Raw genomic sequence first — 25,365 nt, 5'->3', positions numbered from 1 at the left:
TTTTGGATGAAAATCTGTTTCTCTACACTCTATTTTAAAAATATTAATCCATGTTAATATTCAGACTTCAAAACTGATTTTTGCAATCATATTCTGCAAACATTGTGAGTTACCTGGTGTGAACGCAGGCCAAATTTCATACACAGGCACATTCAAAGGATTTACTTGTAGAGACAAGGAACAGAGAACCAGCCCAAACCATTCTATGATTGAATGAAGGGTGGGAGGCAGACATTTAACAGGGAGAGAAATGGAAAAGAGTCCAGGAGCCTCTGAAATGGAGAATGTCTCTTTACCCCCAGTGGCAAAGAGGAAAAAAAGAGCTTTGATAATCTGTGGTAGATTGAAACAAGCCACTGAATTTCTGAATGCTTCTGAATAACGTTGGAGCATCACACTGCTTCGAGAGCACATCCCTCATGCAACTCTAGTTCTGCTGCAGGAAAACAACACTTACACAACATTTCTAAGTTAGTCTGTTACAGAACTTTTTTTTGAAGAAAATTCAATGCTGGGAAAGCACCCCATTATGTTTTACTAATGAGTATTTAATCTTTCTAATCTATCTAATCATACACATACACACCATAGAATGCACAGGCTAATACTTATGAAATTGTATGTTTTACTCTGAGGACATTAGTGCACTTGTATTATGGATTAAGAATATGAATTTAATATTCTTGAGCTTTCTAAGCTGAAGATACACCATTTGCAATGCAGCCATTTTAATGTGATCAGAATTCTGTATGCTGCTGCACTCTGAATACTTGAATGGTGAATACTGCTGTAATCAGACCATATTCTCTACATGCCTGCGTGTTGATGCCAATTCACTCTAATTTCTTTTCCATTTTTCCTCCTCCTCAGGGGATAAGTGCCCTGATTAAGCATCCCTGTCGTCTCCTTCAACACTTTTCCCTGCTTAATGCTAATTATTTTGACTGACTTTTAGTACTACTGAACTGAGCTGCAGTTAAAGAGGAACAAAATTGTGAAGTGATTTTTATTTTATTTTAGTCTTTTACTTTTAATCGATAGGGGATAGTAACAGTCATTCCAGTCCTAATTTATTCTTTGTTTACAGTTTTGAGTAGGATAACTTCTCATTACTGACATCCTCATCAGTCATCTGACTGCTCAATGGTGTTATTTGGTGATGCTAATCTTGCTTTGCCCCAGTTTTCATCTATATTGACAGAGTAACATTTTCCAGATTGGGAAACAAAAAAAAAACTGTGCATCTGAATACTTTACACGCACTGTTTGTTTACTTCCATTTCCTAGAAGGTTGTTATTATGTTTTATGTATGGCTGTTTTATATTTGACACCAAAGTTTGTTTAGCTTGGGAAAACTATCAGAAAGGTCTCAGTTCTGCTGAAGAACAATAATGAGCCCCTATGTATCAATGAGGGCAGGTGGATATTCAGGCAGTCCTGGGTCTACATTCTGCACTAGTATATATGAGTACTGTGCCATTGGTATAAACAGAGCTATGCAATTTTAAAAGGGGACCTGAATCAAATCCTAACTTAATGCATTCACATTCGTAGTCCTGGGGGAAAAAAAAAGAAAAAAAAAAAAAAATGCAAAAAGCTGGAAGTTTTGAATTAGTGTTGAAAGAAAACCAAATGTGAGCTACGATGTCAAAATTATTGTATTGGCCAAGCTGCTAACCAAGAGGAATATACAGATTTCAGAGATTTTGACCTGGTTGGCTTAGTAGGGCTTATAGAGAAGAAAATACCTAAGGTTGATGTCTTTATTTTTCCATCGATGGAATGCTGTCAGTACAGCACTGTGTTGGGAGACCTTTGTAAGTGCTGAAACAGCCGTTGGCAGATGAACAGATATATAGTGCTGGAGAGGGACGCAGTGCACAATTCAGGTCGGATATTAGGAAAAATTTCTTCTCAGAAAGAGTGGTCTGGCACTGACACAGCTGCCCATGGGGTGGTGGGGTCACCATTTCTGGAGGTGCTCCAGAGCTGTGGAGATGTGATACTGAGGGACGTGGGCATGGTGAGGTGGGCTGGTGATTTGGGGATCCTACTGGTATTTTCCAGCCTTAAGGTTTCTGTGATGATCACTAGCAGGTCTGCTCCTATTAAAATTCCACTTTTCTTATTTTGCAGATTTGCCTTAATCGCCGGTGCCAGAATACAAGTGTGTTTGGTGTGCATAAGTGTGCAACAAAGTGCCATGGACGTGGAGTAAGCATTTTATAGGAACTTTTTTTTTTTGAGTCGATGAACACTGGACGAGAAGTGATTTTATGTAATGCCTTTGAGATCTATGATTCTTTGTAATTATAGAATAGAATCACAGTCCTTAGAGTTGGAAGGAACCTTTAAAGGTCATCTTGTCCAGCTCCCCTGCAATGAACAGAGACGCCCACAGCTAGATCAGGATGCCCAGGCCTGATCCAGCCTTGCCTTGAAAGTCTCCAGGGAATAATAATACATCAGTCAAAGTCATTGCAGTACTTTTTTCTTATGTATTTCAATTTTCAGTGTCCCTTATATGAACTAATGGAAGTGAAATTATTTTTATTTAACAAAGGAATATTTATCAGTTAGTAATTATCTTGCTCTTAATTAACAGTCTGTGATAAAAAGGAATTTTGTCATCTTCAAAGAAATTTTGTCTAACCTTCCTTCATGAAGAGTTTCCATTAACATTTCAAAAAAGACAGTTTCTATGTGGGCCCAGCAAAGCTAAAATATGCATTTGAATTAAGATATTTGAAAAAAGGATTTCCAAAAGTAATGAAGTAAAAACATACTGATGAGTTGAATGGTATGGTGACACAGAATGAAAAATCAACCAGTAAGAGCAAAGTCTTCTGAAAGCTAGTTTTATATTATGAAAATGCTAATCGTGTCAAGATATGCCTTATTAACCTTGATTTTCTAATGATCTGTTTGTTTCTGCAAAAAGCTCTGACAATTCTCTGTCCTCTCCTGTGAAGGGATTTTAATTTACTGTAACTTATCATTTTGAATTCATAAAACTGCAGCGATGATGGTGCTGCATCTTACCATTGTGCTGGGGTAACTGTCAGCTCAGGGGGGCATCTTTATGTCTACATTATGGAGAGCCTACAGGGACTCCCAAGGAGCCAGAGAGGACCTTATGGAACTGTGGAGGGGAACTCCTGTAGATCTGTAATTAAAAAAAAAACAAAAAACAAATGGTATTTTCAACTATCTTGCTGTTTTTGAAAAGTAAATCATTTCTTTTTGCATTTTACACGACCATAGCAAAGCTAAGCTATGTGCATGATGTTTTAATACTCTGCAGACGCAGCCAGTATGGTCTTTCTGACAGCCTGCCAGCTGACCTTGCCAGAAAATGAGTATCTGTGAACTCCCATGAACTAACTGGTGTCTTATAAATCTGTCTGTTGATCTGTTGTGTTTTCCCCGTGGTGGTGGCAGATCATAAGAGCCATAAAGAAAGAAGGGGACAGACTCTGTAGTAGGGTCTGTTGTGAAAAGACAAGGAGAAATGGTTTCAAACTAAAGAAGAGGAGATTTAGATTGGATATAAGGAAGAAGTTTTGTGCAGTAATGGTAGTGAGGCACTGCACAGAGAGGTGGAGGTGCCCATCCCTGCAGACACCCAAGGTCAGGGGATGGGCTCTGATGGAGCTGTGGGTTTCCCCATTAACTGCAGGCCTTTAGCTGGAGTCCCTTCCAACTCCAATCATGCTGTGATTCTATGTTTCTGTATGGGTCATGCAAATATGATACTAGAGGGAGGGTTTCATCTGCCCTGCAGCCAGTTTCACACGTTCTTCCAGCAACTGCTGCATCTCAGAGCTGGGGGTCTGAGCAGTGTAGCAGTCAGCATGTGGTCTGACATGAGACCTTGATGGATAGGAGAGATCGAGTGAGCTGACAAAGCTTTGTGGTGTTAACAACATGGAGCAGCTCTGTGAAGGCAAAAGGAACAGAAGTTAGAAAGCAGATAATGTTGCTGCTGGAAGCAAAGAGAGAACAAGACTTAAGAGGTGTCTGATTATCCTTACTGTGGTTATTGAAGCTGTCAGCTGATGCAATTCAAACTATTACCTGCATACCTTACATAAATAATAATGCTTTTCTTTTTCTTCCCCTTGTATTTGGAGTTGCTTTGTGCCATCCTAGCTGTGACAAGGAGCAAATCTCAGTACATCTCTTTTGTGACATGAGCTTTATTTCGCTCAGCTGTGTCACCAGCTGATGAAGAGGCACTGTTGGCCGGTGCTGTTCCCAGTTATACAGCAGAATCCTTTTCATGTTAGGCCGTCTGTCTTTTCTTTTGAAGGTTTGCAACAACAAAAAGAACTGTCACTGTGAGGCTGACTGGGCTCCTCCATACTGCGACAAGCCAGGCTTTGGTGGCAGCGTGGACAGCGGGCCCATCAGACAAGCAGGTGGGTAATAATTCGTGCTTTAGCTCTTGCTTCCATGATAAAGAACTGAAATGGAAAATATCACCTTGCGAGCAATGAGCTTGCAAGACTGCAGGAAGTCAGGAAAGCAGCTTATTCTAAATGCATTGGTACCAACTTGCAAATCTGGTGAAGCAAAGCCAGCTGAGTGCATTGCTCTTCTTGCTTAACTAAAGGCACAGTAGTCCTGGTGAGTCTCCTCTCATTTCTTTCTTTTTTTTTTTTTTTCAAGATATATGATCAAGTTGAGTTAGTTGTGAGGAAGAAATTCTTTACTCAGAGGGCACAGGCTGCCCAGAGAGGCATGCATGGCTTTAATATCCCCTCCAACCAAAGCGTTCCTATGATTCCATGCCTTAGTAGCTCCCCAAAATTGTGTGTAATGTGGTACTGGCCTAAGTTGCAGGCAGGAAGCTGTAAAGATGAGACGTTGCAGCATTTCTGTGCCTGGAAAAATCAGAAGTCTATCTGATACTGTGTTTCTAGAAGGATTTCATTATTGTTTTATATTTCTGCTTTGTGGAACAAAGGTGATTTCTGATTGTATCGGATTTTAGCTATATTTTGTAGAAAGCTTCTGCAAGTTAAGCAGAAATTCCCTTCCCATATGATAGCAGTAGGATGAGTGATTTTCTGTAATTTGTATTTCAGCTTCCCCTTGTTCAGTCTGCAGAACATTGGCATTAGTATCTCCCTCCATCTCTGGCCAGCCTCAGAAGGAATTATTTCTACACGTAGTGCAATTTTATAGGATTTGATAATCATCACTCGCCAATTCTTCTCCACAGTACTGTAACTTTAGTGACTTCCATAGAGATATTTCTGATTTATGTCTGAGCAAGTGACTGGGCCAGCAGTCTGCTCATATATCCATATATAACCTCAAACTTGCTGGAAAGTGATCTGCCCATTTTCACATGAATAATGCCATCCAGAACCAAAATGGATTGTATTCTCTCCACGCCAGATCCTGCAGTGAATCGCAGTGTTGGATTTATGACATCACTGTCATTTCCATGACAAAGCAGCACATTGTGATTCCTCTGCTGAATGGTTTGGTGTTTTTTTTTTTTAATACCTACCAGCTGGTAAGATAGCAAAGGAGCAGTGCTGAGGCACTGAACAAGTGTGACTACCTGTGTGTTAAATGTTCTTCTGCTCAGATTTGCTCTAAAGCATTGTATTCCCTTTTCTGCTTATCTTGTATCGAAGTATCTAGGGAGCTACAAATATATTACAATAACGTGTTGCATAGGCAATGCTAACTGAAGACAAATACAGGTTATCTTCTGTAATTCTTGCAGTTTGTGTTTCAGAAGCTAATGCTTCAGTTTAACAGAAAATTGCTTTCAGTGTGCTATTTTGACCATTTTTCTCTAAAGACAGTGTTGCATTTAATAACACGGGAATAAACAAATATGGAAATTGCTAGAGAACCTAATTCTCTATCCTTGACGTTTGGATTTCAATATGAGCTCTTGACAGGGTGGTTGGGATGATCTGAGTAGTTAGCACATCTCTAAATCAGATTACTGAAGAATTAGCTCAATAAAATGCATTTATCTTCATCAAACAATGCACGTGGACTCATTAGCATTTAGTAACTGATTTCTCCCAGCTGACTCAGAGTAAACCCAGGTGTTTGACCATGTATTTTTCTTAAGAAGTCTTAAATACTTAATTGCTAAGTAGAGAAGTTAGTTAATTTAAATTGCATGATCAAAATGTAATAATTTTATTCATCTTCTAGAAATGGGGGGGATGCATTGTTCTGCAGCACTTCACACCATCAGGTCCCACGTTGCTGCTGACCGTGTTCCCCTGCCCCGGTACAGGGTGAGAGCCAGCTGGCTGAAATTCCACCAGGATAAGGCTGAGACAGTGATGATAGGTTACCAGAGCAAAGTTTAAATATGCATCTCTTGCTGTGGGAGGGTGCACTCTTAGGTCAGCAGTCCTGCAGAACCACAACATCCCCTCCTCCGGGCAATGATCACATCACATAGCCATCAGTATCAGAGCTGCTGCTTACCTCTTTCTAAAAATAAGGTTTGCTTCCAGCTGGAAGTCATCCAGCCAGGGCTTGCATCTCTGCTGAGCCTCACTTAGGTCCCAGCAATGCACTTCACAGCTCAAAGCACTACTGGGGCTGGGCCGCAGCAGTACAGGGCAAGCTTCAATACAGATGGCTCTTGGTAGAAGTTAACTGGCTGTGTTTTGTTGCAGATAATAAGAGTTTAACCGTAGGAGTGTTGATCACCATTCTGTGCCTTACCTTTGCTGGGTCAATCATGTATCTGAAAAGGAAGACTCTCATGAGATTGCTGTTTACAAGTAAGAAGACGACAATAGAGAAATTAAGGTATGATTGGTTTCTGTAATTATGCTCCCTATTATTATTCTTTAAAGATATGAGTAGCAAATAACTGTGAACACAGCAAATCTCATCTCAGCGTTTATCTCAGAATGGTCTGGCAATGCTTTACACAGATCCAGCCTTAGAAATATTCACCCAGTGTTATCAGCAGTGTTTTTCTGATTCAGTTAAACGTCGCTGATTGTCAGTAATAATGTGAGGTTTGGTTGACTGCATACCTCTTCGTTTGCAATAAGAAAAATTTGGAACTGAAGGAAGTCTTACTTTTATTTTCGTTTGCATCAAACAGTTTCATTACATTGCATGGCCTTTTATCTACACTCAGTCGAGTGAGCTGATACTTTCAGATTTGAGGTCATTACTGTTTAAATGCTAGATTCATTAGAAGTGTCTCTTGGGCGTTGCAAAGTTGTATTGCCACAGATTGCAGGAGCTAATTTAACAGACCACTGGTTTCAAAAAAAAATCAATATTTACTTTTATTCTTGCAGGAGCACTAGAGAATCTTTACTTTCCTTGTTTGCTGTAAAAAGTCAGCAAGTCCTTGTGAAATCTCATTCTGAAAAGAGATTACTGTTTAAAAAAAAATGCCATGAAGCAGACCGTTGTGTTCACTATGTATACGCTCATATTGCAGGTCTGTGAGCCCAGCGAGAGCTTCTAGATCATCTAAGCCCAATCACATTCGTACCACGTCTCTCAGTAAAAATCTCATCATGAAGCCACAAAATACAAACTTGCAAAAAGTAAGTCTTTAAGTACGTGGTTAAATGAGATTCATGACTTTTGAGTAACGTATGATAGTATATTAGCACAGATTTTTAGAGCTGTAGCTCTTGTATCAGCTCCTGAAGTTTACAACTGTTGGTTTCTGCAGAGAGATGGCCCAAGGCGCCCGCTGCCCTACCAGATCGTTGACATCAGTGACCCGGTGAAGACGCACCATGTGCCACAGCTGAAGACCCCTCAGCGTGTCCTACCGCCCCTTCCCCAGCCACCCTGCCACCAAGCGGGGCCTGAAAGGCCCCTTCCTGCCAACCCCACGCTCAGGCTCTCCCAGGTAACCGCGGAGTTCCTTTCAACTCCTGTCTGACATTGAGTGTGTGAATATCCACCAATAACGAATAGGAATGAAGAGGTTTTCTTGTCTTTCCCCTTTATCTTTAGCCACAGTCTGGTCTTTGTACTTTTTGCACTGTAGGAATAGGGTGTAGATAATAGCAATGCTTTAAGATCCCATTGTACTCAGGAAGGCAGTATTGGTTTTTGCCAATGGAGGCACCAATCCCAACGTTCCACCACTCAGAAGACACAGCAACACAAGTTCCATGTCATGGCCAGACCCGGACTTGTCCTGTCTAGCCAGAGGGGAAGCTACAGGGGCTGTTAGGAAGGTGACAAATGTAATAATATAGTTGAAGAAGTCAAATTACAAATATCTTGCCCAGAAACAAAATGTATATTGGCGTGTAGTTCAGTTCTTCTAAAGGGCATGTGATTTGTTGGCTTAGTACCGAGCACAGATCTCAGAAGAAAGACTTCTGCTTGTCCACACTTATTTCATGTACACCTACCTCTCCTTCCACTGTGTAAGTAGAGCTGGTTTATGAGATCCACCTCAAGGCAGTGTTCAGGGTAGAGGGAGTTGTCTGTGCACTTGTCTATATCACATTGCCCTTTTCTTGTCACTAACTTCTCTCTTTTGGTCACATTTGTTACATGATTGAGTCTTAGGAAAGGAGTCAGTCATCCAGCTAGTTTGGTTTTATAGACGTTTTGCTATTTAAGATAAACTACAAGATTAAAATGAAGTGCATGTCATTACCACCAAGCTGTCTTCAATGAGCAGCATGTTGGTCTTTGTGCAGCTACTTACCTCAAATCTGCACTCAAACAGCTGTGGCTCGAGGGACTGTGCCTACTAGAAAGCTGGCTGTGATGGCCAAGGAGAGTGCTTTCTTCATGCAGCAACCTTGTGAGTTGGTCCCGAGGCACTTTCTCAGGGGTTAGCTGGTGGATTTGGAAGTGCTTTGGAAGATGGATGCAAAATGAGCAAAGAAGTAAAAAGGGACAAGACAGTGCCACTGTGTTTAGATATCGTGGCAGTAGAGAGGGTATAGAAGGTTTTAATTTGGATGTCTGAACACTGAATCACTTGGGTTCGATCAACTTTTAAAAGTAGAGACAGTTTATTAATCTTTTTCAAAGTATTCAAGTTATTTCTTCTTCCATCCTGCTAGTCATTTATTTTCCCGTTCAAGGGAATGGGAAATATTGATTGTTCAAAAATAGGCTTTATGGGAGATCTGGACCGGTACTGGTTGGTGTTGTCTTTAGCTTTGATGGTTTCACTTTCTGTTTCCTTGCATTTCTTAAAACCGCGTATTTCACATTGGTCAAAATTAGTATTTTAAGTGCTGTTGTATTCCTTAATCAAACAGCTCACTAAAAAGAGTTCATTTAGCACTATACAAGCCAGCCTTCACTAGCACAGGGAAGTAGGAGAAAGGGCTTTCCACGGAAAAGGAACTGTTTGTTTCTCAATGTGACAGGACATCTGCCCCAGCCAGCCACAGCAAATGCAAGTGACCAAATGCAATCACTACAATTCTTCTCCCTACATACATGCCTACTTCTTCAAATCCCACAAAGCAGAACACTAGCTCTCTAGCACCATCATTACCCAAGTCTGACAGAGCTGAAACTGCAAAAGCAGCTTTTCAGCTTAGCAGATGAAATTAATTGCAACTCCATCAAGCAAAATAACAGTTTTTTTCAATTTTCAGTTGCTGTATGAAACAGAAGCAAGACAAACATGGAAACAACACAAGGCAACTTAGAGAACAAGCGAGAGTACATTCTTTCAAAAATCATAATTCAAGATTGTGAAAAATAAATAACTACTTTTTATACTCTAGGGATGCGGAAATGACTGCATGGGAAGAAAACATTTTTCTTAGTTAGTTATTTACCCCCTCAGCGTTTAGAGGACGTAAATTAGCTTTAGAATAGTTTGGGTCTAATTTACGTACATGCTACCTGAAGTATTGCATCTGCACCAATTGCTTGCAACTGCATCCAAGAGGGCAAGAGAAAGCACTTTAAAAATCATTGCTACACCATTTATACCAATCACCCAGGTGCTCGGTGTTGCAGTATACTGCTGAAGAAGAGTACCCCAAACCATTCACTGTTTCTGTTGCTTCTATCCCCTTCTTCAGCTTCTCTCCTTTGAAAGGTGTTTGCACATGAGCTCCTTTCCTGCTGCCTCTGGCTGAGAGCAGTGGGTAAATAAGACACAACATACAAGGTGAGCTGTAAGACAAGTCTCTTCCCCTCTAGTGGCCATTGAGATGGCAATGAATGAATGATTACTTCATAGTAAATTTCCCTTTAAGATTTAATTAAAATAGTTTAAAAAAATAATAATAATAAGACAAACGAAAGCAGCAGCAGCACACGAACTGTTGCCACGTTTAATATTTAACAATATTTAATATTTAACTAAACTAATAAACAGCTTCTACTTTCAGGTGCTTTCACAATACAAACATACTTAATCAAGGGGCCAGATTCACTCTCAGTATTAATCTCCCAGCCCCATTAGGTTGGTCAGGAAATGAAATCAGGTGTTCAGCTGGTACCCACCAAAATTACCTTTGTAGTAGGACTGATGGGTCAGCATCTTCAGAATAAACGTTCATGTGAGGAGCTAAGGGAACCAAAAGAATTCACTTGGGTAAGGCATTCTGGGTTACCTTCATGCTCAGCCACAGAAGATGCTCACTCCATGGCCAAGTCCAGACAGTGGGCTGTCCAGACTCAGCACACAAGAGTTAGCCATTCCAGCCAACTTTCTTCCAAATAAAATGGTTGGAAAAAAAACAAAAGCAACCGATGTGGCACTAAGGAGCCTGGTTTAGTGGATAGGGTAGTGAAGGGTCAGTAGTTGGACTAGATGATCCTTGTGGTCTTTTCCAACCTTAATGATTCTATGATAGAGCCCCATTAGTCCTTGGCTGCTCTATGCTGCTCAGAAAGTCTTTCATTCCCTACTTTCTTTTGTTTAAATCCATTCTTAGAATGCCTACTGATAGTCACCCTGTGTTTCCTTTCTGAAAGAGTAAAGCATCTGTCACAAAAAGGAAGAAAACAAAGGGATGCTCAAAACGAATGGTGAAAACTGGTGTTTTATTCATGAGTAACTCATGCCTCTAGGGGTCTGTTTTGATTACATTTTTCAAGGGATCTTTAAACTATGCCTGTAAGCTCTTGTTTCTTCTTGGTCAACCTCACCAGTTACAGCAAACTAACAGTGAAGAGTAAAATTACTCTGTGCAATGTTTTTAGAGAAAGCGTGGTGAGATCCATAGCAGATGGATCTGGAGATTTGGGGTACGTTGGAGAATTAATCTGTCCCAGTTCTTCTTAATGAAGACCACAAGCAGACACCCTGCCCTGTTTGCAGGGCTTCAGGGACCACACAGAAGAGACATGAGCTCATGTCTACCAGCAGATGATTCATTAATAGGGAACAGAAGTCATGTAATTCCACTAAATGAAAGCACAACAGCATCTCTAAACAACAGCAACAACAACAACAAAAAATCACAGACGTTCCCAGTTCAAACTGGAATTGAGCAGTTTGCTTCTATGCTCATCTAAGTCTGTATTTTAATGTCATTGCTAGTTCTGGCACTTTTCTCTACATCTTTTACAACGGTATGTATTCATTCTGTGTTGTTCTTCCTTTACCACCAAATAATCTGAAATTTCAATCTCAATGCACACACTATCTCTAAAATAAAGAATTAAAAAAAAAACCCAAATCCCAAAAGTATAAAGCTTTCTTTAAAACATAGGTGCCTACTTATTAGAAACACATTACAATATGCTTACCTAAATATATCTACAACTATGTGAACCTGGCAAGCACGGAGCTAGAGCAAAGGTATGATAAATCCAGCTTTAAAGACTAATATGATTAATTTCTATTTTATTGTAGGAAAACCACAAGCCAAACCCTCCTCGGAAGCCTCTACCAGCAGATCCTCTGAACAAAGCTCGTTATAACAGCGCGTGCACCCCAGGGCTTGGACACACGAAAGCGCTGCCTCACATTGCTCCTGTAAGGTTGGTTCTCCTCCTCGACACGGCTTGACTTGTAGCACAGCACTGACAGGTCTGAGATATCTTAGAGCAGAGCCTCTGTGCTCTGAGGAGCTGCAACTGTTGCTGAGTGATACACAAAAACATTTTCTATTTGCTCATCAGGAAGCCAGGGATTCCCACCAAGAGTGTATTGGCACAGTTGCACTGACCTCCATGGGACTAAGAGCATTTATGATACATATGGAGGTCTGACTGCCCAATTACTGCTTGCTGCTCCTTGTAAGAGAAAGTAGTCAATAATTATCAATTTCTAAAAGAAAGAACCTCTTGCAGAAAAGCCCTATTCAGCCATCCCACCTACGGAATTAGGCTGAGAACTGAACGTTGCTCTTAAAGTCGGACACCAATAAAAGCAGTTTTGTTTGCACGTTCCACAGCAGGACATTATATCGTCCAAAAATAATACCTCAAATATTCACCAAAAGCATCAAATGCATCTGAAAGCTGATGTTTAAAAAAATAAAAATTGATCTATAAGTGAAATGATTATCCCTACCAGAGCTGCAGAGGAAAAAAGCGTAATCAAGATTTAAAGGCTTAACGTTGCATGCAAGTTTGCAGGTTTTGTGTATGGATTATTTCACTAAATCAAAAATATTTTACAGGCAGGCACTGCTTGTAAAGAGGTTTTGTCGTTATTTTATATTTCACAGCTATCAGAAGGTAATCCATCCCATAATTGTAATGAAGTGCAGTATCACTCAAGATGAAAGGATGAGAAATGCAGGAGTTCTATTATACAGAAAAGAGCCTATTGGTATATTTACAATTATATAAGTATACATGTAAATAAAAGAAGACGTAGTAAGTAAAAAATGGATAGGAAGCTAAAGAAAAAAAAGGGGGAAGAGTTGCAGCAAAGATTTTCAACTGTACTTTATCACAGAGGAAAAAATGAAAACTTTCTGGCTGCTGCTTTTTTTTTTTACTTATAAAAAGTCAAATTTTAACTCCTAGACAAAAGAATGCTGGCAGGCAATGCAGTTTAGACTCTTTGCCTGATAAAACTACATGTCATGATTATTTTTAATCCATGCATAGCCCCTAAAGAAATACGTGCAAGAGGCAGCTTAGTTGCAGGCAAACTGCAGTAAATCAAACCATAGGTCTGAGCAGCACAGAAAGCTTTAACAGCCCCATCCTATTTCTCCTAGAGTATGCTTTTCTATTCCCAGCTGTCCAAAAACATCATACAATGGTATTGTGCCACAGTATTGCACTATGAGGAAGACAGAATTACCACATTATCTGAGCATCATCTTGCCTTAGGAAAAAATAAAAAAATAAATAAAAATAATTGTTAAAATAAAAGTAATTGTTACTTTCTTACTCAAAATTCTTCATCTTCCTACACATACTTGTGGTTGGACTGGATGATCTCCAGAAGTCCCTTCCAACCCTATGATTCTGTGACCTGTAGGGAAGATAAAAGTAGCATTTTAAGCCATAGGAATTCCTCTACTGAGGCATTTAACATTGCTCAGAAAATAGAGTCTAGTTAGTTTTCTAATGCTTCCAGCAAAAGGATTTAAGAGGGTGCTTTGATTAAGCTCCAGGCCGAGTCTTCTAGTAGGGTAATCTGAAAGTAATAGCATGTCCAGCTGACTGCTTCCATTGTTTCAAACTCTGGGATGCGGAGTAGCATTTTTGAAGGGGTGCCAAATTGATGAGCAATAAAGAAACAAAGGACAATACCTGAAACACTGAGCTTATCCCCTGGCCAGGCAGCAATTAACACCTGAGCTCAGAGGAGGAGGCTGCTGTGCCACTTGTGTGTCATGATGCACATGCCTGTAGGACGCGTGGAGGTACATAGGGTGACTGCCTCAGCCCCACAGCATTGCCCAAAGTCAGCTTGGATAGCCCTCACCACGAAGTGCTACCATTGTTCTTCGTGACTCGAGCACAGTGCTGGCACGGAGACCTAACAAAAGATGAAGTAACAACTTGCTGTTCTCTTTCCAACAGACCTGCTCCCAAGCATCCACCGCCGGTACCCAGGTCCAGCAATGCTGCTGCTGATGTGAAATGATGAGGAAATTGGACACCTTTATTTTAAAAAGTGAAGACAGAAGTTTGCACTATCTTTCAACTCCAGCCGGAGTTCATTTTTATGACAATACTTAGACTTTTTAATGTTTAAAACAGCATTATTTTTTAAGAGTTCTGAGCTACTGCCTTTGGTGCTGTGCTGTGCTATGGTGCTCTGTATACTTGCTCAGGTACTTGTAAATTATTAATTTATGTTGAATATTTATTACAGTGCAGTGCACTGTAGTAGATATTTTTACCATAGCTGAGTTTTCCTAAAAGGAAGCCTTTTTTGTAATATTTCAGTGAACTTGAATAACTCTGCTCTCTTGGTCCTATATAGGGTGTTTAGTTTTGATCTATAAGGAGCGCTGATTCTCATGGATAAATCAAATGCGTAGAAAATTCGATCTCTGTAGTTCATAGCAAACTCTTGACTACGTATGTCAGGGGAAACCATCTGGAACATGGTGAAATGCCTGATATCTGCACCCAGTGGTATTTACCAAAGTATCTCTCAGCGTCAGCAGTTGTACTGTAATTCCAGTTCACATTACTGTTTGAAATCGTCGAGAAATCTGTGCTAAAAGAGGATGTCTTTCTTTTGGACAAGTTCTCTTCGTGAAGAAGTACTGTATGTATCTCAAAACTGTATTTTTGACCTCGTTTTCCTCAGACAACGTGGCTAGCACATACTGCTGCAGATATCAGGCCTTCCAGTGTCATTGCCTTTGTGATTAATTAACTCGACTTATGCCATGTGAGGTAGTACCATCTCACTATGTTGCGTACCTGTACTGCTTAGACTGAAGACACACTACATGTAAGGGGTGGGGGAAGCCAAGCATGACGAAGAATTAACATTTAAAAAAAAATAATCAACTATTATACTTACTTTCTCTTGCCTCATTGCTCTGCTTATCAACTGTATTTTCCGTATTTACTACTGTTATGTATTTAACTTCTAAAATGTTGCTCTGGGTTTCTTAGTTTTGAAATCAAAAATACGTATTTTAGAACATCACCTTTAGTTAGCTTAAGACATGAAGACAGAACTTCATCTCTTTGGTATGTGCCAACGCTACGTCTGATCTCTTTGGTACCTTCTCAGTAGCACTGCTGAACACCACTGTTTCACATATGCTGTAATAGAAACAACTTTCAAATACCAGTTGGAACAGAGGAGGAAGAAGCTCTTACCTTACATAGGCTAGTTTCTTCAATGCCTGTAGTTTTGTTGGTTTTTTTTTTAAGCAAAAATAAAAGCATTAATAGGAACTTGAATATCATTTCAGTAATTGTATTTAATTTTCCCACTTATTCCCCATTTTAGCAACATAGCACTCGTGCTTACAGATAAACTAAATAAACTTAAATAAACCATAGTTAATTTGTTGATGGATAGCAAAATAAAGCACAAGAGAACAAGTAGCCACACTATTGCCACAGGTGATCTGTATACGGAGAACTGCTACAACAGGAAGATGTCAGCTGATCCTGGGCTTGGAAATGAGGTTGAAAACAAAATTTCCAGGTAATATTGAGAACTTTTAGGTGAAGATTTTTAAGTAGTTGAGATATTTTGTATTTAAAATGCTTCAACTCATTCCCAGCAACAGTAACATGTGCATTAAATGGGAAGGGGGAAGGGACACCGCTGCACGCAGCAGAGTATGACCTGAATTCCCTTGTTCAAACGCTCCATTTTTAGAATAGCAAGTGATCATGCTGCATCAAAGACTTTCTGATAACCACTGAAAAGGTGAAATTGTAAATAGTCAAAGGTAATGACTTAATTAAATGACTGAAAATTACCTCGTAGCTATTTGCACCAGGAATTCGAATGTTTAATGGCACCACTTAGCATGTATACATTGGAGTAATAATTAGAAATCTGAGAAGTGAAACCTGTGGCATTGTAAAGAAAAAATAAAGCATATGCAGAGAAGTGGTTGCAAGATTTTACTAAAATTAGAATATGTTTTGTATTTACAATAGCAATATTATTTCCTGATGCAGCAGAAGAAACTGATTTTACAAAGAAAGGTATATGTCACTATGCTGCAACTGAGATGTTATAGAAGAGCATTCAAGTAATATTTTTCTAGAGGAAGCCTAGCATGACTTGCATAAATACGCTTTTGTTTTTATATTATTTCCCATTGCAGTGTGTATTGTCAGGCACGTTATTTAAGTACCACACTGGAAATTAAAAAAAAAAAAAAAAGGAAATGAGCTGAATAGAAATCATTTGATTTCTAAGAAAAGCCTATTGAAAAGCGATATTCCAGCAGTCTCATATAAAAAATGTTTTCCACTTTAAAACACAGACTGACACATTACATACCTCCAACTTCAGCGTATGGGGGAAACCAGCTTTTGTTGATCTCATTACTGAACCATACAGAAGATTTAAAAATAAAAAAATTTAAATGTCTGAAAGCTTTAAAGCCAACCTGAAACTTAAGTTTTAAACTCCTGTGTAGTCCTAAAGGTGCAGAATTGGAAATGTCCATACATGCATCTATAATCACAATCAGTCATCCCATCTCTGAATCCAACACACAGCACAGCTCACACGTTTCTCTGGGGATGCTGCAAACAAGTTCGATGTTGGAGAGTCTCTTCCCCACTAAAGAAACAACAAACTTTTCCACATATGGAGAAAGACAGAAGACGATAGATACAGAAAACATTGCTAGGTGGCCCCACTACCAGCAGCAGTGTGGTTTTAAAATGCCTGATTAAAATGCCTGGATGTTCTCATTGATTTGTGTCCCATACCTGTGCTGCATTCCTGAGTCAATGGAGAGCAGAAGACACCATGCCCAGTACCACCTCTGCTGCTGGAAGGAGATGGCAAAGGCCATCCATTGGCCATGGGTTGGGTGGGAGCAGAACTCCCCAGGGGCGACCAAGCATCGATAACCAAAATGCTCCCTGCTTTCTTTAATACTTGATCTTTCTCAAAGAAGGGGCAATCCAAAAAAGTAGATGCATTTAAACATGCTGCAAATTAGCTACTGAAGGCTGATCACCACCTAGAAAATATCTGTCCTGTTTTTTTTAACTGTTAACGCTTTTCTAAAATAAGCTGATGACAGGTACATATTATCTCTAAAGGAATTACTGTCTTGTGATATACGTGGTCAACACTTGGGAGTTCTGATTTTTGGGATATCCCAATTTTCTGTTTGAAACACAAACAAAACCAAACATCCTGTAAAAATAACCACCGTGCCCTGGAACCAACAACAGGTATTTACTGACACACTGCAAGGTGATTTTTTAGAGTAAAAGTGAGGAGAGGGAAGTATATAAAGTAGCAGTACAATCTGGAATCCTTGCAAATAGCAGATATGCAATTATCTTTACACATATTCGAGCACAAAATACTAAAGGCCAAAAAGAAAGCAAGCAAAACCTAGTTATCAAAACGCCTCCTTTGTTAGGTGTAGATTTTCCCATAGGATGTGAGCAGGAGCTGACTGGCATCTTTTCATATTAAATTAGTGTCTTCCTGATAAGACATGCAGATGGAAAATTCTGTTGTGAAAACCAGATGAATGGTTTCACATTCTTACAGGCAGTGCAAGCAAACAAATCACCACAGATAAACCACTGTGCAATTCAACATTTGCTGCTCTGTGATGGCCGCTCAATGCGTGGACCCATGGCATCTGGTTTTTAGCACTGTCAGCACAGGCTTTAAGCCCTGTTGTAATGCATTCATCTATCTCTGTGCTCAGTAAAGGTCTACCATTTTTTTCTATTACCTTCAAGAACGACAACATCCTCCAAGTCCTCAGGTTTTTGAGGTGATCCATTTCTCCTCTTGGGCAAGAGCTGAGCAGAACGTGCCGATGTCTCCTCACCCATAGGCATATTTCAGCCTCCTCCATGTCCAGCAGGAGACACAGCACTCCTGATCCAGACAGTCCCTGTTCCAGAGAACACAATGTGCTGTCCCTAAAGCAGCACACAACAATGCTGCCATTATGCTAATCAATAGAACAGTAAGTACAAAACACCACAACAGAAAAATGAATAAAGACGCAGCAAACAAGAAGAAAATTGCATGTTTACCCTCTTCCTCCCCATCAAATCTCTCAGTTTTAGTATTCACAGATTTTTTTAATGCTATCAATTATCACAGTAGCATGATTTTTTCCAATTCCACAGTATATTTTAAGAGCTTTTCCAAACAGAAATGTGGCTTTTTGCTTAGTTTCAATTTTGATTTTTTTCTGATCATTTGTGTATACAGTATTAATCACCTTTGAATAACGTCCAATCAAATAACAGCTCTTTAATTTAACAACAACTTACCTTGCATCATTAAAGGAATTCATTCTTTATCCCGGAGGCATTTTCTGAAATGCAGTTTTTCAAACTCAGGAACACTAACACAGCCCATCCTTCCAGATAAGTGTACCACCCCCTATGCAGAGATGTAAGCTGTCCCATGCATCACAGGCAGCTGCCCCTTTCAACAGATTCCCTCCAGAGAGAAGTATTAACATAAAGAAAGCGTGTTGACGTAAGTTTTGAGCTCCTTGAATTTAGTTGGATCAGAAGTAGAATTCCCAATGGCATCATCGCAACAAAGATTTGGTTCATTTCCAGCATTTTCTCTTTTTCCTCCCCTTTAAAAGAAAAAATAAATAGGTAATTAAATACACCTGAAGTCAGAATACCATTCTATTTGCAAAAGAGTTTGTCTGAAAAACACAAAGCATCCTTTAGTTCGAAAAGGTGCAGTTGTAAGAACTGCAAATAACTTTAATGCTCAATATGCCATGGCAGACTGCGTGGCTCTGCAGGAACGCCAGCATGCTGCTTGTACGAGCCATTCGTTTACAACAAACCCTTCAGCCAACCTTAGTTGGCTTCTCACCATCTTTGCTCTGTTTTTCACCAATGTTGCGTATTTTAACTAAGGTACACATTCCTTGTGGGATCTTCCAGTTGAAGTTCCTTCAAGCGAACACAATCTGAGAATTCAATAGCTGAGCTGCCTGCTTGTTATTAAGTATTCTCTCTCCAGAAGCACATTCTTAATTATATTTGGTGTTTTGCCTATGTAATTAACCATACGGTTAAGAAAATGCAAGAGTTTTCTCAACAAGAATACAACATGCTAAGAGAAAAGGGCATCCTTTTTTGTGTAAGGTCTTACTGCTTTAAGTTCACACATCAAGGAAAAACAAGAGTATCCAACAGGTCTTTGCTTACACTACCTTACACTGGCACATCGCAGCTGTTTGTATATGCAGATATTGCGAAAGCATTTTCCTTCTGTTGAACAGAACTGAAAAAGTATGGGATGTGGGATGTGCTAAGGGTAAAATCAACTAAACCAATGCAAACACCTCACTGAGAAAAAAGCCATTGGCTACACTGACTGTCCTCAAACTGCAAACACAGGCAGAGCTGAGAGCAAATAAAGAACATGTTGGGGCAACGCAGAGCATTAAGCATTATTTTCTGCTATAGCATAAAGGAAATCATCAAATACATGGTGGTGCATTAGATGAGCCAACTCAACATTTAGACATCCCATTCCCAAAGCTTCCTGTCCTACGACCTTCTAAGCTGCCTTTCCACTCTGCAAATTTAATAACGACACAACTACTCTTCATCTGTAACAGCTATTCACCATTTCTCCATTTCCATGCAATCAATATGGCCTGCTATTAAGATTCCCTCGACATAAAAACATTATTTCCTCTATTTAATGTGTTGCATTATGAGTTAGAATGAGTGCGTGGCACAGGAAAATATTCTACATAAAACAGTTCAATATTTTAAAGTAAATTAAGATATTATTTAATACTAGGCTAAGCTAAAAGAAAAGAAACAATGTTTTTACTTTAAAATGAACAGTGCCTTTTTCTGTGTAGAATTCAATAGAAGGAACTCATTTCACCTCCCCATCAGTGTCACAGTCAGACAGAGCTAAGTAAAATTTTGTCTTGAATGACCCCAGGTAATTTATATCCAATTGTTTTTCTGGTAGAGTTGCAAATGACTTTTCCCACTCTAAAAGCCAAAAAGATGAACACATATTTTTTTCCCCCAAAGATAAATCAAGTTAATAGAAGTCTACTATGCTTTTCTGAAGGAATACTCAATGCCCTGATACCTTGGATATCCTTTGCTCCTAAAGCAGAACACTCTGCTTCACCAGAATCGTGATCATGATTTGAGCCGAAGAAACATCTCCCTGAAAAATCTGAAGATGAGCATTAACACCATGTTGGATAAGAAATACTGACTTTTAGTTTACTAGAGGGACAAGCTTATCCAACAGACTGTCTTCTCTTGCCCCGTGCTCTGCCTGCACTCCTTCAGAAGCTTCTATCAGTCTGATTTTTTCTTCATCTAAGCTTGTTTTACAGGTCATCAATTTAATTCCTCAGTGCTTTACGTTCTCTACTATCCCCAATTATAATAGCATTATGTCCATGAATCCTTATCTCCGAATCTTCAGCTTTTCATTTAGCCTCCCAGCAGTCTCAATCAGAGCTTTTCAGCACCTGATCAACTGCAACCGTGCTGATTAAATTGTGCCACCCGTTTGCTAATATTTATTGAGCCATTACTAAGTATGCCCAATTTTGCTCACTTACGCATGTTTGTGTCTCTGATGCGAAACCAAAACAAGACAATTCTGCCTGTCTCTTGTTTCATAGACGACCACAGGTAAAAGAAAATATCAAAGCTCCAGTTTTAGGCCCCCTCTCAAATCCTTTATCAGCTATTAATACGACAAATTCCCTTATCCCCCATTCCCTATTAAAGAACTATTATTTTCCCACTAATGAAATACAGCTAAAAAGGAGAGATCTAATTACAGAACCACTGCAGTGAAGGGCATCACTGTCGTAGAGGTTATTCTGATTGTTCCTATAATATTACCAGGGTTTCATACACATCACCATTTTTTAAACATTTTCACTGTTCTTTAGTTTTCTGAAACCACATCACTTCCACTGTCTTTTCAAGCAAGTAAGAGTCCAATAAGCAGCAACACTACTTCATCCAGAGGATTCAGAAATGTCCCACTGCAAGAGACTCAAGGCTGGTGGCTGGTGACCCTGCCTGTAGCAGGGGGTTGAAACTAGATGACCTTTGAGGTCCTTTTCAACCCAGGCCATTCTATGATTCTAACGCAAATGTAAGAGACTAAACTCTTTGCATTCAGGACAATGCAAAATGTGTAGATGACGCCTACCTTACAGCCACCATTAATTACCCATTCAGTAACGAGACAATGTCCTCTACCTGCAGCCAGTAGGAGCTACAGGACGTGCAGACCTCCAGCTTCCCAGGAAGAACCTTGTGATCTCAGGGACTCGGGTACTACGAGGCTGAACATCAAAAACACAGGAAAAAAAAAAAAACTCTGCTGCAAACCCAGGACATCGTTGTCACCGCTCAGAAAATTTTAAACGTATTCACTACCGTGTAAACTTCTGACAAGTAAGAGTAAAAATGTACCCGTGGTAGCCTGATGGCAGCATACGAGGGATGTGAAAATACCTGACATTGAAAAGACAGGGAATAACACTGTGAACATATTTCAAAAGCTTGATGTACTGCTCGTAGCTTTCTGAAATCCCTCGGAGGGTCACCTCACTTCAAAGGACAGAAAGATGAGTGATAAGAGCACAAAAACAAGTGCCAAGAGATCCATGCTCAGCTCTTGACTCTCCCACTGCCTTAACTACCCAGCGGTTCCAAACGGGAATGTCATTACAACACCCAAATTTACACCAGACACCAGCCTTCTTCCTACTGAATTCTCATCTCCTGATCTGGTGCAAGGACCTTATCTTTATGTCTCCAGATGTCAGCTGGAAACTATCGAAAACTTAAGGACATGCAGTTAGATCTCTATCTCAAAAGAGACAACTGCGGCTCTGAAAATAGGTTTCTTTCTATTTGGGTACATTCTTAGAACACCCTTTACATACTTCAATAGCAAACGTATTTAAGATGCTTTTGTTCTCCAGAGGCTTGTTCCTGCATCTCTGTACCGCCTATTGCTGGAGGTTAGTGGCACTAAAATAAAACCAGCAGATGGGATTCTGTGATAGTTCTTTGATTTGCCTCAATATAGTCAAGAGTGTGCATGTGGAACAGCTCTCACCAGCTGTTCAGTGTCTCCAACAGCTCTCCAGTCAAGCATTATCTTGAGCACAAAGAGTAAGGTCTTAAACTCTGCGCTGTTTCTTCAGTGAACATCTAGAAGTGCCAAATCATAGGGGCATCAAAACTGGCAGGGACCCAAGGAGTCCTGAGCCCAGCTCCTGCTCAGTGCAGCATTAACCCTGCAGTCAGACCACGTTTCTCAGGGGTGTGCCTCATTTGGCCTTTGACACCTCCAAGGATGGAGATGGGCCACAGTCCCCCTAGGCTGCCTGTCCCTCCACTCGGCCACGTCACAGCACAGAGCTTCTCCTCAGCCCCAGATTCCACCACTCCTCCTTCCATTCCTACCTGTTGCCTCGAAGCAGCAACCCTGGAGGTGCTCAAGAAACATTTAGATGTTATATTATGGGACATGCCTTAGTGGGAAATATTGGTGATAGGTGAATGATAGGTGAGCAGCTGGACTGGATGATCACAGAGTTTTTTTTCCAGTCTTGGTGATTCTATAAAGCAGCAGACTATCTTGCATTTTCATTATCATCTTTTTAGTGTGCTTCAGGGGCCCTAAACAACACCATTAGCTCCACCAGTCACACCGGTGCTCCTTGCATCTCCCACTTCTTAATTTAGTCTGAAATCATTCTTGTTCTTAAAACTTTAATCAAATCCATGTCAGGAAATGGAAATAGGCAAAATAATTTTTGATTGGAGTAATAAAAATACTGTGCAAGAGAACCATATAATATTCATGTAAAATATTGTATGTACTTTAGAATGCATGTATTACGTACAATGTAATATACATTAATAGTATTAACATTAAGGTTTTAATATATAATACAATATTAATAGTTTTAATATATTGGTATAATACTAATATTAATATTGTATGAGATTGCATAATATATTAATAATAATGCTGAAGAACTGAGATTATTATATTCCTTACTTTCTCAATTATGAAAACATCAGATGATTGCGTTAACTTTGCTGCTACCACCCTTTATCCCACTGCACTTTTCACATGATACTATATGTTGATATATACATATATGTACATATATACATACACACATGTATACTAAAAATTAAACAATTCTGGACTTACAGAAAACTTTAAGGTCATCACATCCCATCTCCTGCTATTGCAGGCAACAACTTGATGCCCTTCTAGCACACAGTCCTCAATGTAATCAGAATTTTTCCCCTGCTAGCTGAACAGATGTTCCAAAAACCTCACCGTGTTGATGTAGAAACCCTTTTTCTTTTTTCCTGAGACACGTATCTTTTCTGGTTCTGTATATTAGTCCCAAATCTGATTGGTGCTTAATGATCTGCTGTCATCTCTCAGAGGTTACAATTAACAAAATTGTAGGACTCTCTCAACTAATGAATCTTCAATGCACTGCTTGGACAAATAAAATTCCTGTGTCAATCACTTCAAAACCAAGCACCAGTTACCAATAGTTGTAGTTTTCTGTTTACTTTTCAAACGAGAAATAATTTGTATTTATCACAGCGCTTTTCCCGGTGCAAGGGCGTATTTATCCCACCAGGAAGCAGACCAACTGCCATGGAAATGAATATGCAAAGTGTCAGCTACATTACAGTTAAAATCCCATAAAAAGGCTTCTTGTCTTGGATATACCAAAGCACAATGCGACTCAAAATATAATATTACACCAGCTTAGCCTGCCATTGATACAATTTACTAAATAGGCAGTAAAGAAAATAAATAAGGGAAATTCAGCTGTAAGTGTGAGTGCTGCCCATCCTCCCCAGGTAGCTGGTCCTGCTGACACCACGGGGGAATGGGAAGTGGTGGAGTGGTGTGGAAGGCTCGCCATGCATTCTGCTCATCCATCCTGGCTGGATGGGTAAACTAGTCAGAAATCAAACGCACAGTTTAAGAAGTGTACTTTAGGCAGCAAAAGTAGCTGTCCTGTTCTACAACGCACTTAGAAAGCTTATAAGCTTTAGGGTAATTTATGTAAGAAAGCATTTATGGTGAGCCCTGCCTGTTGCTGGAACACTGTAAGCAGTCCAAGAATGATGGGCATGAAAGAAATCTTAAAGCAGTGTTCCCTCCTACTCCATTTTTCAAAACAACACACAGGACAGCACAGGAACTTGTGGGGCATGAAACTGCACAGTAAAACCACAGTGTTTACAAAAATACTGGACAAATCAACAGCAAGTCAGTCAAAAGATGCATTCTCCAGTGGAAAGCCCTACAGAAGCTGAGCAGCAGTCCCACCAGATAAGGAGAGATGAGGACAGCACAAGGACATGAGCACGTGTTACAGAGGAGCACCAAGCTGCACAAAGGACAAATGACTGGTATGGATGAGCAGAGCCCCAAGGAAAAGAAAAAAAAAAGACACAAAATAGTAAAAAAGTAATCAGAAGGAATACAGGATTAAAATACAGGCTTGCCGAGGCTGTCAGGTTTGTCAGGCTCCCCACAGTCATCAGTTCTGCGATTGCCAACCATTAGGGTTGAATAGGTGTCAAACAATGCAGCAATCAGTATCTCTTTGGCTTTATAGAGTAAGAGACAACCGCAAACGCCAGAAGCTGAGTCTGCAGGTAAAAGCATAGGACCAGCACACCCATGCCATTTTATGTACGGGATGGTGATGGCCTTTGGTAATAGCCCAGAAACCGGGGACTTTGTTACAAAATCCCAGTTTCCTCCACAATAGAGACACGAAGCTCAGGCACACAGTTTCCTGATGTATGTTTTCATTTCTCCTCTACTCATTACCTCTTGTCTGCCTGGAAATCACCATCCTCTCCCAACAGCCTACAAGCCAACGCCAACCAACTTCACCGTCAGTTCAGGCAGCTCCAGTCAGGTTGGAGGAAACTAGAAGACCTGAAGTGACAGAAATATATATTTTAATACAGCTTTTAATGTAATTCTATATATTTATGGCAATATTGATGTGTTGTATAGTCTCTACGCATCACACAGGTATTATAAATACGATACACCTTTTCACTTTCATTCCTCTGATGGTCACTCGCCTGTTTTGCTTTTCCTTCAATGTTTTCACAAGTTAATGATAAAACTCATTAAAAAAATTCCCTCTTTATATGTGATTTTTTCAGTAAAACAGATGTTGAAAAGGCTATTATGGATGCGCATTCATCATGCCTTGATAACTTTTTAGAAGGTTTAGAAG

General features: G+C 39.8%; 1 protein-coding gene and 1 long non-coding RNA gene across 3 annotated transcripts; one reads left to right on the top strand and one right to left on the bottom strand.

Annotated features, from left to right (window-relative positions):
- Window positions 1-1,990: 1,990 nt before the first annotated feature.
- LOC104912064 (disintegrin and metalloproteinase domain-containing protein 12-like) lies at window positions 1,991-15,266 on the top strand. 2 transcript variants are annotated; one of them, XM_031554531.1, is made up of 7 exons: window positions 1,991-2,215; window positions 4,314-4,422; window positions 6,667-6,802; window positions 7,455-7,563; window positions 7,695-7,877; window positions 11,823-11,945; window positions 13,958-15,266. In XM_031554531.1, the coding sequence occupies exons 3-7, from the start codon at window positions 6,732-6,734 to the stop codon at window positions 14,009-14,011; spliced, it is 540 nt and encodes a 179-aa protein (XP_031410391.1). In that variant the 5' UTR covers window positions 1,991-2,215; window positions 4,314-4,422; window positions 6,667-6,731; the 3' UTR covers window positions 14,012-15,266. The 2 variants fall into 2 exon arrangements, with proteins under 2 accessions (XP_031410391.1, XP_031410390.1); XM_031554530.1 differs by having other exon boundaries at window positions 1,997-2,215; window positions 11,823-11,950; window positions 13,958-15,264.
- On the bottom strand, window positions 15,262-25,052 carry LOC116216905. Its single transcript, XR_004160558.1, has 2 exons — window positions 24,945-25,052; window positions 15,262-18,666 (listed from the first exon to the last, which is right to left on the bottom strand). It is a non-coding gene; the product is annotated as an uncharacterized LOC116216905 (long non-coding RNA).
- Window positions 25,053-25,365: the final 313 nt, after the last annotated feature.

Source organism: Meleagris gallopavo, chromosome 8 (genome assembly GCF_000146605.3).
Source record: "Meleagris gallopavo isolate NT-WF06-2002-E0010 breed Aviagen turkey brand Nicholas breeding stock chromosome 8, Turkey_5.1, whole genome shotgun sequence".
NCBI lineage: Eukaryota > Metazoa > Chordata > Aves > Galliformes > Phasianidae > Meleagris > Meleagris gallopavo.
The sequence above is the reverse complement of the archived record's forward strand: the minus strand, read 5'-3'. Positions and strand labels throughout refer to the sequence as shown.